Source organism: Gossypium hirsutum, chromosome A07 (genome assembly GCF_007990345.1).
Source record: "Gossypium hirsutum isolate 1008001.06 chromosome A07, Gossypium_hirsutum_v2.1, whole genome shotgun sequence".
Taxonomy (NCBI): domain Eukaryota; kingdom Viridiplantae; phylum Streptophyta; class Magnoliopsida; order Malvales; family Malvaceae; genus Gossypium; species Gossypium hirsutum.
Window position 1 is genome coordinate 1,438,980 of NC_053430.1, and position 16,716 is coordinate 1,455,695.

At 28.9% G+C, this 16,716-nt stretch overlaps 3 protein-coding genes across 3 annotated transcripts; 1 reads left to right on the plus strand and 2 right to left on the minus strand.

Moving 5' to 3' along the window:
• Positions 1-362: 362 nt before the first annotated feature.
• Positions 363-3,230, minus strand: LOC121231951 (nucleosome assembly protein 1;3). Its single transcript, XM_041117102.1, has 12 exons — positions 3,027-3,230; positions 2,900-2,943; positions 2,719-2,814; positions 2,264-2,356; positions 2,109-2,196; positions 1,958-2,019; positions 1,672-1,856; positions 1,393-1,570; positions 1,264-1,307; positions 960-1,155; positions 823-840; positions 363-735 (listed from the first exon to the last, which is right to left on the minus strand). The coding sequence occupies exons 1-12, from the start codon at positions 3,070-3,072 to the stop codon at positions 670-672; spliced, it is 1,116 nt and encodes a 371-aa protein (XP_040973036.1). The 5' UTR covers positions 3,073-3,230; the 3' UTR covers positions 363-669.
• A 1,062-nt stretch (positions 3,231-4,292) lies between these two features.
• On the minus strand, positions 4,293-5,133 carry LOC121231952 (light-harvesting complex-like protein OHP1, chloroplastic). The gene is made up of 3 exons (XM_041117103.1): positions 4,791-5,133; positions 4,585-4,707; positions 4,293-4,509 (listed from the first exon to the last, which is right to left on the minus strand). The coding sequence occupies exons 1-3, from the start codon at positions 4,932-4,934 to the stop codon at positions 4,441-4,443; spliced, it is 336 nt and encodes a 111-aa protein (XP_040973037.1). The 5' UTR covers positions 4,935-5,133; the 3' UTR covers positions 4,293-4,440.
• A 6,234-nt stretch (positions 5,134-11,367) lies between these two features.
• Positions 11,368-13,476, plus strand: LOC121231953 (heat stress transcription factor A-2). Its single transcript, XM_041117104.1, has 2 exons — positions 11,368-11,948; positions 12,629-13,476. The coding sequence occupies exons 1-2, from the start codon at positions 11,523-11,525 to the stop codon at positions 13,235-13,237; spliced, it is 1,035 nt and encodes a 344-aa protein (XP_040973038.1). The 5' UTR covers positions 11,368-11,522; the 3' UTR covers positions 13,238-13,476.
• Positions 13,477-16,716: the final 3,240 nt, after the last annotated feature.

Below are 16,716 nucleotides of genomic sequence, written 5' to 3' on the forward strand. Positions count from 1 at the left end.
AATGCAAAATCCATCATTCAATAACAATAACAAAAAAATTAAGTATTTTTACCGGCTGGCATATACCGGAACACAATGGTACCGTCTCCAAAACGAAACTGAAAGTTTGTTACTGAAATGGAGCATTCCAGGCAGTACCAGAACAGAATTTGACTACTTTTTCTGCAATCAACCTAGCCCAACACTACTTTATATTTAAATTAATTATAAAAATATGTGAAAGTTCAACAATCCATGTAGGCTTTTAGAAGGCAAAATACTCATGGTGCTTCCTTTTGAACCATGGAGCAAATCCAAGTAAAAAAAGAATCAACTGTAAGAATTGGCAAGTAATTAAAAAATAACTACAATCACACAAGCCATAAAATAATTGATGACAAGCTATGTATATATAATAAGAACACTATGGCAGACATATACTCGAGTTCCTGGGAACATGCACATAGAGAAAATCTCATACTAACAGTCACATCCTAGTAAATCAACCCACCCTAAAACAAGGGGAAAGAAGGGTTCTCCAAACCAATCATATTTCATGGTTTTAACATGTATAAATAACCACCAAACCTGCAATCAACCTTACCCCTTTTCTTCCATGAAACATATCATATATAGACCATGCAAGCTTTAACATTGCCATGCATCTTGCAAAGCAGCAATTAGAGCCCCCTATTGCTGCTTGCAATCTGGCGGCCTCACACCTTGCTGCCCATCCCCTTGTGCTCTTCCACTCTTCTACGATACATAATAAAAATAATCAGGCATCAATTTCATCATGAGGGGGCAAGGGTAAAATAAATAAATTACATGAAATTTATGTACCTTTCGTGCAAATGAGGACTGCAGCAACATTTTCATGCATTGTAACAAGGATCGAATGAAAAATTAGCATCACTTGAAATTCCAAAAGGAAAATAAGCCGTATTCATATAAGATGAGACAAATCAAGGATCATGTACCTTTTTGGTCTTACTTCCTTCATCATCCTCATCATCGTCATCGTCATCTCCATCTTCATCTTCATCCTCATCATCCTCGTCCTCATCCTCGTCCACATCATCATCATCATCTCCTATCTCTAACTCATCTCCTTGAATAGCTTCTCCTGTAAACCATGACACTGCATGTGGAATAATCTTGTCTCGAATTGCTGACCTGCACAAAAAAACAGGTAGAAGATGAGAAAAAAGAGCCAACAAATATATAGTTTATATGAAGCTAGAAGAGGACTTCAAACTGAGAAAAGCTGAAAAGAGAATGCACCCTATGTCATAATCCTGTTCCATTTGATTTTGTAGCTCTTCAGCCTGTGAAGAAAGAAAGAATGATTAGAAAAGTAGAAGTAATTAATCAATCATCAAATTTTACATGGCTATTTTAATGTTTGCATACAGCATCTTCATCAATGTCTTCATCATCATCGGGAACTTCAGGAGGATTGAAGAAGTTGAAGAAACTTTCACAGTCTTCTGTTTTAGTGATTGGCTTGGCGTTCTTCGATCCCTTCTTAGGCTTCTTTTTGAGGATCTTCTGCGTCAAGCACTTTCCTGGATACCGTTCAATCTCCGTTCTATAAAACATGAGGAAAACAATTTCAGTTAAAATGTAAGATGTCTTGTAATCTAATAATCCAATGAGACATTTGAAAAAGGAAAAGGTAACCGTAATTACCCAATAGCTCTCTCAAGAATAGGTTCATCTTCATCAATCATGTGATATGTCTTTGTCAACAAAGTATTCTTGAAATAAGGATTGGGGTCAAAGTAAAACTCAAGCTTGAATCCTTTGGGTTCCTCTATCCTATGCCACTTGATATCCTTGAGATATTTGAGAGCTCCTTCATCACGCTCAGTGATCTGCTTCCAAAATCATAAGTACAATTGAGCATCACTATTTCCAAAAAGGAGAAAAAATAAAAAATAAGTAACCAAAGAACAATTATAACCGGATAACCAACCTCATCAGAAAGCACATCATTGTTTTTCATGGCAGTAAGCCAAAAATCAGGTACTCCTTTCTCTGCATATAAAGTATAATTGCATGAATACCAGTCCATTTCTATAGAGGAAAGGGAGGAGGGGGAGGGAACCAAACTAATAAGATCATACCTTCAGCAGTGTTATCCTCTTTCTGGTCCATGGCTGCATCATTTGTAGTTCCCTCAGCTTCAGCAACACCATTCACAATATCATATCGCTACATATATGATAATTAATCAAATAAATACCACGGTGACCAATTAAACAGAATTAAAATCACAAACCTTGGCATACAAAGGTTGATATAATTTCTGATATTTAGCTTCGAGTGCTGCCCTCTCCTCAAAATATTTAGCCTCTAACTCATCATGTTGACCCTGTTGAAAAAATAAAAAAGAACCCAATCAAAAAACGGACTCTCTTTTTCAACCACATTGTAAGCAAAAAAAAAAAAACTAAAATTAAAATACAACAATCTTAACTGGCTAGATAAGAACAAGAGAGTCAATGTACAGCAAGAACATAGAACTTTGTACTCTATCAAAGTAACTTGAATCAAAATCAGTACAGATATTAACATAAATTCAACAAATTAAGTTCGACTTTCTCAACTATGAAAGTAAATCCCACCCTAAATTAAATAAATATGACAAAAAAACAAAACAAACAACAAGCAAATATAGTAATGAACATCACACAGCAAAAGCAACAACAAGAAGCATAAAAAGAAAGAACATGCCTGGATCTCTCTGAGAACCTCAACACGCTTTCTAACATTTGGTGAAAGGCTCTCCAACATATCAGTGTGCTCCCTAGCAAGATTCTGAAGTTTATTCTGCCAAATTTTTTTTAAATTTTAAAAATTAAAATATTGAAAAATCAAATAAACCAAAAATGACATAATTCGAGTAGTCACCAACCTTTAGAGCGTTAACGAGACCAGCTCGAGCTTCCTCGTTAAGAGCTGAAACTCAAAAAATATATATTTATGAGAAGCGAAAAAAAAAACAATTAAGGGTAGGATTTTAGAGGAGAAAATTAAGTTACCGTCGCCGAGATCGGACATGTTGAAATTAATTGCTTCTTTGCTCATTTGGGGATTTCTTTTTAAAAATTTAATTCGGAGAAATGAGGGCGGGCACTAAAACCCTAGATGAGAGAAATTGGAGCGAAAAGGGAATATGGGAGTTTTTAAGATTTTAAGTGAGCAGCGTTTATAGGTTAAAATTAAAATTTAAAAATATAGCCCTCTTTTCAAACAAATATACAAAATCCTTTAGCTTTAAAAAACCTAACTCCATTAATGGAGAGGATTGTTTGAATTAAATCATATTAGTTGAGATATTAGTTCAGAGAAAGTTAATAAATTGGTTGATATGTGAATCAAATTTTTGGGGGTAATATGTAGCGATGATAAACTAATATTACACATCCGATAATATGTATGGCATCTCAATTTTTGAAAAAAAATAGAATTTAATGAATTTAATAGTTCTTGCTAGGATTAAAATTTTATAATTCTAAAAGTACAAAGACTAAAAATAATTAAATTAACGGTACTAAAACTACAACTTACTCAAAGTATAATGTCTAATAACACAATTTGACCTTTTCTTATGGAGCAATCTATTTTATGATCGAGGTATGATTTCTCTTATATTCTGCTAATCATAGTTGTGCATACACTTTGCTATCTTTTCTTTCATCGTGTCTTTTTCTGAGCACAGGGGCGAAGTTAGGAGGGCTGGCAAGGGTCCGGTTTCCTATAAACTGTAAAATTGTTATTTAGGTCATTATAATTTTTTTAAAAATTTAAATTAATAAAGGTAAAATTGTACTTTGACCTCCTCTAAAATTATAAAAATTTGATTTAATATTTTACAAATTATAAAGATATAGACTATAAAAAATTAAAAGCTTATCCGACTCCCTCTAAAAAATTGTTCTGGCTTCGACCCTGTCTGAGCATAATTTCCAATAAATGTTTTTGGATTTAAAAAATATATATTTTTCTATTGTTATGATATGGTTCCGCAAAAATTTTGCATTTGTATAAAAATATTTATTCATACAATTGTTTTTTTTGTCCTTTTCAAGGTAATTTATCGTTATTTATATATAAGGCTTGAAGTAACCAAGCTACATACGGGATGAAATGTTATCTTCCTAAAAATTGCATGTGTCCTAACAAAGGACTCACCAGACCATAGGCGAGCTGTTGGGGAACTCGCCAAATTGATAGCGAGCAAGACCCTGGCTAGCCGAACCATAAGTTACCAACTAGGATGATTGGCGAGCGCACGGGCGAGCAGATTTTACGTGGCACGTTTTATATTATTTGTATAACAATAGTCAAAAGTGTTACAGAGTTAAGAAATGAAATACATATTGAGTTGTGATTTTTAATACAACTAAGCGGCATATAGATAGAGCTATGGTGCTTGTCTCCTGGGTTGAACCTTTAGAGAGGAATATCAAGACCTTTGCCAACATCTACCCCGATCGTCTGAAGTATTCCTTTGTTTATAATCTGAAAAACGCAACACCGTAAATTCGAAAATCTATTGCCAATGGACGATGCAGAAAAGGTGGAGACACACTTTACCAGTTCTACAATGAAAACACCGATTATGCCAATCATACAGGCCCTAGAATTCCATATCTCAGCTGTCCTCGTAAATCCAAGAAATGGTGCTTTGAATTTTGGCTCTACTTTTGGGACTTCAACCTGAATTTGTTTTTTCTTATAAACAAAAACCCAGTATAGATTAAAAGATAAAAACAATAAGAAGGCAGGAGAAAAGAACGTACACCAGCAGGAAGCTTGGCAGCTAGAAGCTTGAAGGATGCTCGATTTCTGAAGGTTGTCGTGTAATGATACTGATTTTGCCGATGAATTGTTAATGGCTTAGTTGGAAGAAGTGATGGGGAGGAAATGAGTGAAGCAGTAGCCATTGCAGCCAAAGCTAAAGCTAAAGCTATCGTGTGGCTTTTATCTACTTCAAACGTAAAAGCCGGTCCACCATAACAAGAGCTTTGTGGCTGTGGTTAGACCTTATTATCCCCGTACCACCTTGGATAAAAATATAGCTTCAAAAAAATAAAATTTATTTTTTAAATGGGTTGAGTCTGAGATAAACATTTTATGGCCCCGAGCCCGACCTGACTTTTGCTGAGATTTTGTTATTATATTGTTAATATTTTGTTGTTGTTATTAGAAATTGTTTTATTCTTAATTTTGATATTATTTTAGATGCATTTATTTGTTAATTATACCTAATTTAGTATTATTTAAGTATAAATATTTTTTTAATTTATTAAGAAATATTTATTTTAATATTTTTAATATATTTGATGTATTATATTTTTAAAATTTGTTTTTATATAAAAATAATGTTATAAAAGAATTTAATATGAGCGGGTTGGCCTAAGCTACGGCTTAGATAAAATTTTAATCTGAGTCAAGTTTGGATAAAATTTTAGACCCATTTTCAAACCAGGCTTAAAAAACAAACTTAAAATTCTGTTACTCAACCCATGATCACCAATAACTATGGTTGTTGAATTTTAATTTTCGTAAATATTAAAAAAAGTCTTAATCTACTACACTTTGTTCCTTAAAATTATTTTATTTAACAATCATCACCACCATCACTGTCGTACCCCGATCATCGAAATAGACAGCAACCAATAAACACAATGAAAAAAGAAAAAGAAAGCGGCAAAAAAGAGAGAGAGAAAGAAGGCCTCTTTTGTTCCTACTCAAACCTGCAAAGTAGAAGCAAAACAAAAATTAGAGAGAGGAATGAGAAAAATAAATTTCCTTTTACTCATAAATTAAACTAAATTTTTATTTTAATTCCGTACATATTACGTATATGTTTCTCAAGCCTCACGTTTCTTAATTTATTCTTTGTTATTTTTAAATATAATATATTTATATTTTAAATACGTAATTTTTACATGTATACATATATGATAGATTTTTAATATTTAATAATTTTGTGAATTATAAAACTTAGCTTAGAGGTTAGATTAGATAATCGAGTTGGATACTTTTAGAGTGGATTCTAATTTGGTTGAATAAATTTTCTTAAAATTTTTTTGAATAAATTTGATTATACTGATTAAATTGAGTCAATTTAAATAAATAATTTTTTATTTTTTATTAGTTGAAATAGCCGATTAAAACTTATTAAGGGTGGGTTTGGATGGACGGTGTGGTACTTTAACTTACTTTTTTGTCTCACACTACAGTGTCGCTATAATATCTAATTTCACTATCATCGTTGTTGTTACACTAACCATAAACAAACACGCCGCTTATCCAAACCCATAATAAATTAATTAGATTTCATTTTCCAAATCTAAAATCGAATTAATTAATTTAAATATTTTTAAATTATTTAAATCTAGGCCCAAAATCAAAATAAACGAACACAACCCAAATAAATTATCCAAACCCAAATCCCATATAAAACAAATTAAATCTAATCTTAATTATGCAAATTAGAATTTGAATATAAATTGTAATGCAATAAAAATAAAATGGTAAAATTTTGCTTGTAGTTCCTATACTTTATGAAAATTATAGATTTAGTTCTTATGCTTTAATTTGATTTATTTTAGTTCTTTACTTTTCGAATTGGTCACTTTTAGTCCTTGACTTTTTGAATTTTGAAAATTTAATATTAACCCAAACAATAGCAGTTGAATTTACTTAGTTAAATTCAATTACTAGTCATGTCCTGTGCATACAGTTGTAGATTTAACCCATATTATCCAATTTGATCATTCTAAGTCCTTATATTTTTTGAATTTTGAAATTTCAATTTTGACGCAAATGGCATTCGTTATTCCATTAATTTTATTTTCAAGTAATATGTGAAAAAACAAGTTGACACGACTTTACACACGATAATACATTTATTGCATCAGATTTTGAAAAACAATAGAACTTAAATTAATGAATTTAAAATTTTAAAAATACAAATATCAAATTAAAATATAAAAATTAAATCTACAATTTTCATAAAATATAAATAATATTTCAAAGAAAGTTTGAAAATGTGGCGATGGATTACTCACATTCGTGGTTCTCAAATGTAATTATAATGTGTAATTTCTGTGTTTTATTAAAAAATATATGAAATTTTCTATTACATCATGATGAAAATCAAATTAGTATAATCATTTTTACGAAAATATTTATTTAATTATAATTTAAAGAAAATATAAAATCAATTGAGAAAATAATGGGGTAGGTTACGCCACCTAAGGATTAGATTGCGGATTGAGATATTTGTAAATTTTGAATATACGAATATAGATAATATTTTTTTGATATTTAGGTAGGAAATAAAAATGATACGGTTTGAATTTGTATTATATAAGTGTATGGTTTTTTTCACGTTTCAAAACACGGTTAAATAACATGTTAATTAATTAATTATGATAAATTGGATCGAATTTTGAAGTATTTTCTTCTATAATACTTCAACGTGATATTAGCGTGAAAGGGATTTAAAAATTCATTTTCATTTTATAGGGGTTAAAATAATTTATTTAGGCCTTTTAACCCCATATTGTAAGGTGAACCTCGAAATGTATGAAAAATGTTCCCACAAAACTGTACATGTAACTTTCATCGAATATGATTTTCTACGAAAGTCCATAAGTATCTAGAAGATTGAGTGTGAAATTCTCTTTACTCGCTTTAAACTGAATATATGTCTCTCTCTCTTTGCTGTTAGGATTGAAAATCACGAGGGTGTTGGTAAACAAAATTTCGAACCCTTTTTAGTTGTTTTGGGCACAAATAAATGATTGAGTAGTCAAACATTCTAATTGCGGTGTTTGGTTAATAGAGGTTTGCAATAAATTGTTGAGCTAAAACCTCCAAATATATATATATGGGATGCCCAACTTTTTCTTATAGTTGATTGAGAATGAGATATGTGGGATGAAATATTTGATCATGCTTGCTCAAAAATTACTTGACAAATTTGTTCAAAGTGTGACATAATTATTACTAATTTACATACTAAGAACATGACATAATTATCACTGAGAATATAGTTTACAATTATATTGATATACTGTTAATATTTATCAATTTCCATAATGTTAATATTTGCAAAATAAGGAACTTAAGAAATTTTACATATTCAAATAGGACTCATATATTTTACATATTTATACGATAAGGAACTTAAGAAATTTTACATATTCAAATAGGGCTCATATATTTTACATATTTATACGATTGAGTCTTTGAATTTTTTATATAGGGTAAAATAAGTGTCTCAAAATTTTAACTATCACTCCAAATAAACACTAAATAATATTTAAATTAATATGTTTATTTGAATGTTCATTATCACGGAGTTAATTCTACTATACATCCCTAAGCTATAAATTTTATTTTAAATTAGTCTCTAAATTTTAAAACATTCTAATTATAACCTTAAACGATCAAAGGTATATCAATAAGGTTATTCCATTACCCAAAATTGTTAATACAAAAATTAAATGAGATGTCAAATTTTATGTAATATAGTTTAAAATAAAAAATTTAAAGAAAAATAAAGGTTGTAAAAATATCGGTTTTGAGATTTTCAAAGCTTTTACCAAAGTTTTATCGTTCACCCATTTTTTTTTTTAAATTTACTTTATTTTTAGTTCTAACATTTAAAAATTTATGCGCTAACGTTCTATTATTCTTTACAATTTTCATTTTAATTTATGCTACATGAAATTTTATGTGTCATTTAACGGATTGAATAATATAATTTGATTGATGTAACATTAATAATTTTGAAACTAATTTAAAATGAAAATTCATAAACTGAAGACATCTATTTCAATTAACTATATATTTATGAATCTAAATAGGATTCAACTCAATGCTCAAATTTAATGTAAATAATAAATAAATTTTTTTGTTAACAACTAAATTTTATAAAAAATTACAAACATCCAACTATTAGTGTTGTTTCTTTAACTGAAAGAGCCTTCCTCTCATATATGTGTTGTTAGAATCGAATCTTATCAATCAATAGACTGAAAATTGATGATTTTATCAGTTCAATCAATAATATATAATCGAAAATAAAATAAACTCTTGTAAATCGATGAAAACTTATAAAAAATCAAAATTAAATTAATGGTCAATTAATTATTCTTTTTATTTTATTAATATTTATTTAATTATTATTGACCCGATAGTTTAACAAAATGAATAAAAAACAAACTATATAACATTTGACCAATGATCTCCATTTTTATTGGCAAAAATATTATGGAGGCATTTCTACTAAGAGTCAATTTGTATTTTATCCTCTACTCAAAAAATAAGTAAATTAGTCCATGTACATTTCATTAATTGTTTAAATATATAACAATTTTTACTCGAGGGCGAAGCCATTTTTTTTGAGAGGCTGAAATTAAATGCATATTTTCATGATAATAAAAATGTAATTTTACCATTTTAATAGCATATATTTTTATAATTTTTAAAATGATCAAATCAAATTTTTATCATTTTTAAAGAGGTCAAAATGCAATCTTACTATTATTGATTTAAAATCTAATAAATTATAAAAAAAAGTTAAAAGAGAAATTTCCATTTAAGGGAGGTAAAACCGTAAAAGCCCCCGTTAGTTTTCTAGCTTCACCATATTTTTATTAATCATTATATATTAGAATGAGCCATATAATTATTTGGTTATTTTAATTACTACATTAAAAATTGATGAAATTTTTAATAAAATGGTGATTTTTATCTTTAATTTAACATATAAAAATTAATTGATTCTAAGTTTGAATAAAAAGACAAAAATACAGTTGGAGCCTCTGTAATATTTTTGCTGATTTTTACTTTTTTTCATTTTGTGACACCTGTGCGGCTACCCATTCTTTTTTTGGTCATATCCAAGAAATGGGTTCATAAAGCTGAATCTAATCTTCTTCAAAGCAGCTTTTATTTCCCCCAAAATAAAAAACCTCGATTCGAACAAAATAATAATATAATAAAACCTCAAACCATTTTTGCAAGCAATACCGTCAACGTGGCATGACCTTATTGGTGGAATATTGTTTCCTATTTTGTGTGGTCGAACTCATACCTCAGAAATGGACATTTGTAGACAATAAGCTCGAAACGTGGACACCGTGCAGTGGGCAGTTGGGGAACCAACACGGTTGTCTTGTAATCACCGCACGATCGTCTCCATCATGTTTTCCCTGTGATGATATCTAACGGCTACGAGACGCAATTGCAGTGTAAAGATTTTGAAGATTATAGCACCAGAACAACGATGTGAGGATTAGAAAGCAAAAATTGTAGGAGCTTCATGAAAAATTTGGGGCCTTCTTTGTAATGATGATGATGATGATGATGATGGCCACAAATAAAACAAACACGTTTGTCTAGGCACTAATATACTTGAGAGGTAATCCAAAGTTGAAAATGAAGACAAAACGACAAGTATTTGGATAATTGTCTGATTTTCTTCCCTTTTTACAAATAATTAATTTACATACCAACAACAACAATAACACTTCAACACATTTTTACTAATTTCATCAATATTAAATAACTTAATTTTTTAATTATATATAATTTGTAATCTAATATTTTTTTTATTTTTATTTCTTGTATATTTATAAATAATTAATCTAATTTCAAATATTAACTTAATATATATTTTTAATATTTAATTTGTAGTATTATAAGACTGTTAGATATTTTTACTATTTTATGCTTTATAAATTATATAATATAATATATTACACTGTTAGATGGTGGGTCTGGTTTTGTATGTGAAATGTAAAACTCAAACCCAGGGGCGAAGATAAGGGTGGATAGTGGTCTTAGCCCTGAAAAAGAAAAAATAATTATTAATCCCTTTAGTTTTTATGAAATTATAATTTAGTATAATAATAAATTCGCATTGGCCGAATTGATTAGGTCACTAATTACAATCCAATTAAATAAATTTTAAAAAAATTAATTTAGCTCAATTGTTTCATATTAATTATCAAATCAACTTATTTAATATTATTTTTTAAATTGATAATTTAACCAATTCTCATAAAATCATAACTTTAGCCTCTCCAAATTTTTTATTCATTTCTAGCCCTTAAAATATTTTTTTAGTAAAAGTAGTAATTTTTTAAAAAAATATTTTTCATATTTAATATTTTTGTTAAAATATTATCAAATATCTAGTTTCTTTTAGATAAAAGTGCCATTTATCCTCACAAAAAAGGACAACAACCAAAGTTCTCCCATTGTTTTTCATCAACGTGGCACAATTTTATTGGATTGAATTAAAAAAAGGGCCTGATATGTAAATAAAGAAAACTAGAAGGGTTTAGATTAGGTGGAGATAACAAAAAAAGGTAGCTACAAATGGCAGTAAAATATGGCGATAGGCTTTGAACACTGTCAACTTCAATTCCAAATTTTCCTTCCTATTTAATTTCTTCATTGTTCTGACATTACAGCTTTCAGTTCCTCTTTTTTCAAAAATAAAAAAAATGGTAGCTTGGGAGCATGGTAATGGCGGTGGTGAATTGAGCTACACGACTGGGTTTTTGAATGAACCGACCGGAAAAGGGGATCAAACCGAGTCAAGTATCGTCAAGGAAGAGCCGGATGAAGAAATGAGGCTCTTTGATGATATGATTAACGGCGTCGGAGATTGGAACAATGGGTGGCCGTCAGCGAGTTTGCCGGATGTTTTGCCGAAGCCAATGGAAGGGTTAAACGATTTGGGTCCGCCGCCGTTTCTGAGGAAAACGTTTGAAATGGTGGAGGATCCGAAAACCGACCCTATTGTTTCATGGAGCTCCGGTCGTAATAGCTTCGTCGTTTGGGATTGTCACCGGTTATCTGAAAATCTACTGCCTAAATATTTCAAGCACAAGAATTTCTCCAGTTTTGTTCGTCAACTCAACACTTACGTAAGTATTTTTATTTACCACTTTCCCCCATTAAAATTTTCACTGAACTTTCATAGTTTCTATATTTCTAGTGGGTATAATTACGGGTTTAGTCCCTATAATATGCTGAAATTTAGATTTAGTTCTTTTTTATTTTTATTTTTTACTTTCATTTAGCGTATATTTGGTTTTGATTTTAATAATGTTAATAATAAGTTTAAACTGATAACAGGGTTGTCACTGTTTAACAGGGGCGCTGTTTCGGTCTTAGCCGGAGCCTTTAAAAATATTGTTAAATTTGAAACGGTACATTAAAACGCATCGTTTTCGATAATACGGTAGGGTAACAGTTAACAGTGTTATCAATTTGGAATGCTCGAATTATCTTAGAAGAATTTTTGTGATTAATCTGATGGTGAAGAGATATTTACCTTAAAACTCACTCGGGTTCGAATCTGTAGGAGTCTCTTGAAATTTTTAAAAATTAAATATTTACTTTTGCCTCTCAAAGCCCTAGATAGTGGAGTTGTTTATTGGATGTGCGAGTGTGCGTGTATGGTATGAGTATATCTATGTCGTACGTGTAAGTTTAACCTTCTAAACAATATTAAAAAAGTATAGGAATTAAATTTAAATTTCAGAGGACTAAACTCAAAATTAGACATTTTTAAATTTAACATATTCTTTTTTTGTGTTTTTAGGGTTTTAGGAAGATTGATTCAGACAGATGGGAGTTTGCAAATGAAGGGTTTCAAGGAGGAAGGAAGCATTTATTAAAAAATATTAAGAGAAGAAGTAGATATAATAAGCAGCAGCAACAAGGAGGAGTTATATGCATTGATAATTCAACTAATAGTAGAGTTGGATTAGAAGCTGATGTTGAGGTTCTAAAGCAAGATCACAATTCATTACAAATGGACGTATCGAAACTTAGACAAAAACAAGACAACTCGAATCATCGGCTAAGCATCGTTGAGGAGCGGATTCATTTCGCCGATTGTAAGCAACGACGGATGTGCAGCTTCTTAGCTAAAATGATCAAATACCCCAACTTCATTCAACAGTTGCTTCACAAAGGGAAAGAGCTTGATCATGGAAAGAAGTTTAACAAAAGGAGGAGATTGCTTGAGACTCAAGTCACAACGAACCCTATTGAAGAACCTATGGACCCAATTCAAGATGAAGAGTTTTTGGTTTCCATGGATGATAGGGTTGTACCAGAGATGTCAAGAAATGAAGAGGTAGATGTGAATGATTCAAAGATTTATGTTGAATTAGAGCAGTTGGTGAATTGGAAGCCATGTAGCTAGGGTGGGTTTCCAAGTGAGCCTGTGGAGCAAACTGGCTGTTGAATAATATATACATATTTGTGTGTATGTATATGTATAATCTATGCTCTTGTCATGCAAGTGATTCCTTAATTGCATGGATGGGCGTTGGTCACATGCATGATAAACCCTTGAAGATGATGACAAATTTCATCTGATTTTACCACTGTTTTCCATTAGGTTGTAAAGATTTCGGTCCTATATAAAATTTGGATTATGCAGAAAGAGAGTAGAGTGTAGATATCGGTATTTCACTATACGAAATTTAATATTAATTAACTAAAGTCTGCGTGCTTTGCTTTAAAGCTTTCTAAAAATGGCGGTTTGTGTTTTAGTCCAACACATGGCAAAGCTAAAGGCTTTGAGCATAGATTATGGCAGACCAGTAGATAGTGTGGTCATTTCCCATCATCATAACTACACCTTTGCTTCAATTTATCATTATAAAGAACTTCTTCTTCTTTTTCTGCTTTCTTTTAAATGTAAATTATGATCTAAACTTTTAATCTCTACTAGTGAAAAAGACAGAATGATAGATTAACATTTTTTTTTAATTTGATGTATATATTTTTTAGTTAAATTGGATATTTTTCTCTATAAAATGAGATTAAAATGTTATTTTTTAACGGAATTGGCATAATAATTTATGATGTAATTTATATGTTCATATTAATATGATATTTTCATATCTTGTCTATAAATAATTTTAAAATTATAAAAAATTATAAAAAATCATAAAAATTAAGAAAAAAAAGAGTATGAAGTACACACTAAATTGTTTTGTGGGTTGTCATTCTAAAAACTTAACATTTTAAGTAGTAATTTCTTTTAAAAAAATTAGAAATCAATTTGACTTCTTTTTTCAAAATGTTGTGTGTCAAATTTAATTTTTTTTAAAAAAAGGATAAGAGATAAATTGACAAAAGAAGTAAATATTAGAAGCTAATTTTTTCACTATGCCTATGTAGCTTATAAATAAGTCAAATTAGTCAATTATTAATTTATAAATTTTTATAATTGAACCGGTCAATTTAACCAACTTTTAATATGTATTATTTTTAAATTTTTATAATATATAATCCAATGAAAAGTAAATTACAGTGACAGTAATCAAATTATTAGTAAGTTTCTTTTTGAATCACCTGATTTATTCGTGTTTTATTTTTCATATTTGAAAAGGATTAAGAGAGAGAGAAAAATGCTTTAACCAACTTAGGGCTAATTTGTCATTCGGTTTAAAAAGTGCTTTTAAAATGTGGTTTAATAATATTATTATGATATATCAAATATAATAATTGCAATAAAAATTATAATTGACTTAAATATAAAATATCTTTATTTTCACGTGTTATTATTAACACGATGCCAAATTATTATTTTTTGGTATTAGTAAACAACTTAAATTATAGTACAAATAAAATAAAACAATTTATTGCAACTTATTGTTAATATTGTAGAATATAAATTTTAAATATAAATTATTTGTAAATTTTAATTTGTACATATAAATAATATTTATCTTTTATAATTAATATAAATGAAGGGCAAAATTATAATTTGCACCGAAATTGGCCTTTGAAAAGTCAAAAGCTAGAGCTTTTAGGTTTTTGGGTTGAATTGAAAAATCAGTTTAAAAAGTTGGATTTGGTTTAAAAAACTACATTTTAATTAAAAAAAGAAGAAATTAATTTTGCAATTTTGAAACTCAATGGCAAATAAAGCATTAACCAACTAATGATAAGTTTATTGGGTTAAATCAATTAAAACTTAAGTTAGTTGGTTGATTGAGTTTATTTAATAAAATGAGCCTTTTTGTAAGGGTTGGACCTATTCGAAAACGGTTTGGATTTGAAATTTCTTTTGAAACCGAGCTTTAACTTAATTTATTTCAACCCATGAAATCTTTTATGTATGAATATATTTGAATTCTTTAAACATGTTAAACGTGTATTTATATAATTTTTATAATTATTAAAAATGTTTCTCATAAATTTTTATTAATTTTCAATAATTTTTTTTTTGAAAAGCATGTTTAGGATGAAACAAATTAGGATAACCATTTGTATAGGTTCATAGTTTTTTTTAATAATTATAAAAAAAAAACATTTATTTTTAAGATTTTAAAATTTTTAAAATATTATCACGTTAACATGAGGTATACATGATACATTATGTGTTAGAGTTTGGTTCCTTTGCCAGCAACATCATCATTTAATAGTAGAAATAAATATAATTTTTAACACAAGAACCGATTTGTTCTTTGGTTCAACATATAAGGGCTATTATGTCCATTTTTTAGCTAAGGCGATAAAAAGCAACTTGATTCTACTATAGGTGTTGCTATGGTACTTTTATTTAATCTTATATAAAAAATAAAAAAAATTAAATCATGATTTAACAAAACATATAAATAAAATTTTTAACGGAAAAATTAATTTGTATAAATATATATTTTAATGTACATCCCACTCCACCCATGTTCAAAGCTTACCCAAAATAGTTAAAATTCCACAAAATATGCCTTTGTTTAACACGTGGCAAGATTAAAGACTTTGAGCATAAATTATTCCAGAGAGGTGGATTGTTTAGGTTTGGGTGAGAAGATAAGAATTGCCATCACTCATCACCATCATAACAACACCTACTTCAAAGAAAAATCATAATGAAAAGCATCTTTTATTAGTTTGAACTATACCTAAAGCAATATTTTAAATATTAGTTTATTATCTAATCTTTGGACTTATATTGAAACTTTTTATTTTTAGAATAGGCTAGAAAATGAAGTTGTTTAAATAGTGGTAACATTGAGGTAACTTAGCTGTGAAGGACTTTGGTCTGATAGATTTTTCATTTTATTTTTTTATGAAATTATATGATAGTATAATTACACTTTCATCCTCTAATAATTTATAATTCATTTTTGACTATTTTAAAATAATTTTCTAACTTCGTCTGTTGGTTGGAGGAAAAAAATAGAAAAAAAAAAGAAGAAAAATGAAGTGTAGATAGAAGGAGTGTTGAGAATTTTGTTGCCAGTATATATATACACACTTTTGGACAGGTAATTTCATTTTGATGTTTATGAGATGAGTCTTGTGACTTTGTTGATAGGTGCATTCGTATATATCCCATCAGTCATATATTACCTTGTTGAGCTTTTAGAGTTTACAAGATAGTAAGTCGAGCCCTATAAGTTATGTTGAAAATGTGTCATGATCTTTACTCTTAATAAAACAATGAACCTTGATTAATGAACAAAGCTTCCACCGAGCGATCAACTAATTTGATTAAAAAAATCGATTTGAAAAAATGAAAAATGGAGAGAACTACTAGGTCTTGCTCAAACTTTTATACATTATATATCATAAATATTAAAAATATTATATATTAAGAGTCAATTAAATGAATTAGTTCGATTATAAAACTAAATTAATCATCATAACCAATTATAATCGAATTGA

Bases quoted from the DNA above. Each gene is read 5' to 3' on its own strand.
- LOC121231951 (XM_041117102.1), bottom strand. From the start codon at position 3,072: ATGAGCAAAGAAGCAATTAATTTCAACATGTCCGATCTCGGCGACG. The intron at 2,944-3,026 runs GTAACTTAATTT...TTTGAGTTTCAG, and splicing joins CATGTCCGATCTCGGCGACG to CTCTTAACGAGGAAGCTCGA. The intron at 1,571-1,671 runs GTAATTACGGTT...CATGTTTTATAG, and splicing joins ATTCTTGAGAGAGCTATTGG to AACGGAGATTGAACGGTATC.
- LOC121231952 (XM_041117103.1), bottom strand. From the start codon at position 4,934: ATGGCTACTGCTTCACTCATTTCCTCCCCATCACTTCTTCCAACTAAG. The intron at 4,708-4,790 runs GTACGTTCTTTT...AAACAAATTCAG, and splicing joins CTGCCAAGCTTCCTGCTGGT to GTTGAAGTCCCAAAAGTAGA. The intron at 4,510-4,584 runs GTAAAGTGTGTC...TGCGTTTTTCAG, and splicing joins GTGTTTTCATTGTAGAACTG to ATTATAAACAAAGGAATACT.
- LOC121231953 (XM_041117104.1), top strand. From the start codon at position 11,523: ATGGTAGCTTGGGAGCATGGTAATGGCGGTGGTGAATTGAGCTACACG. The intron at 11,949-12,628 runs GTAAGTATTTTT...TTGTGTTTTTAG, and splicing joins TTCGTCAACTCAACACTTAC to GGTTTTAGGAAGATTGATTC.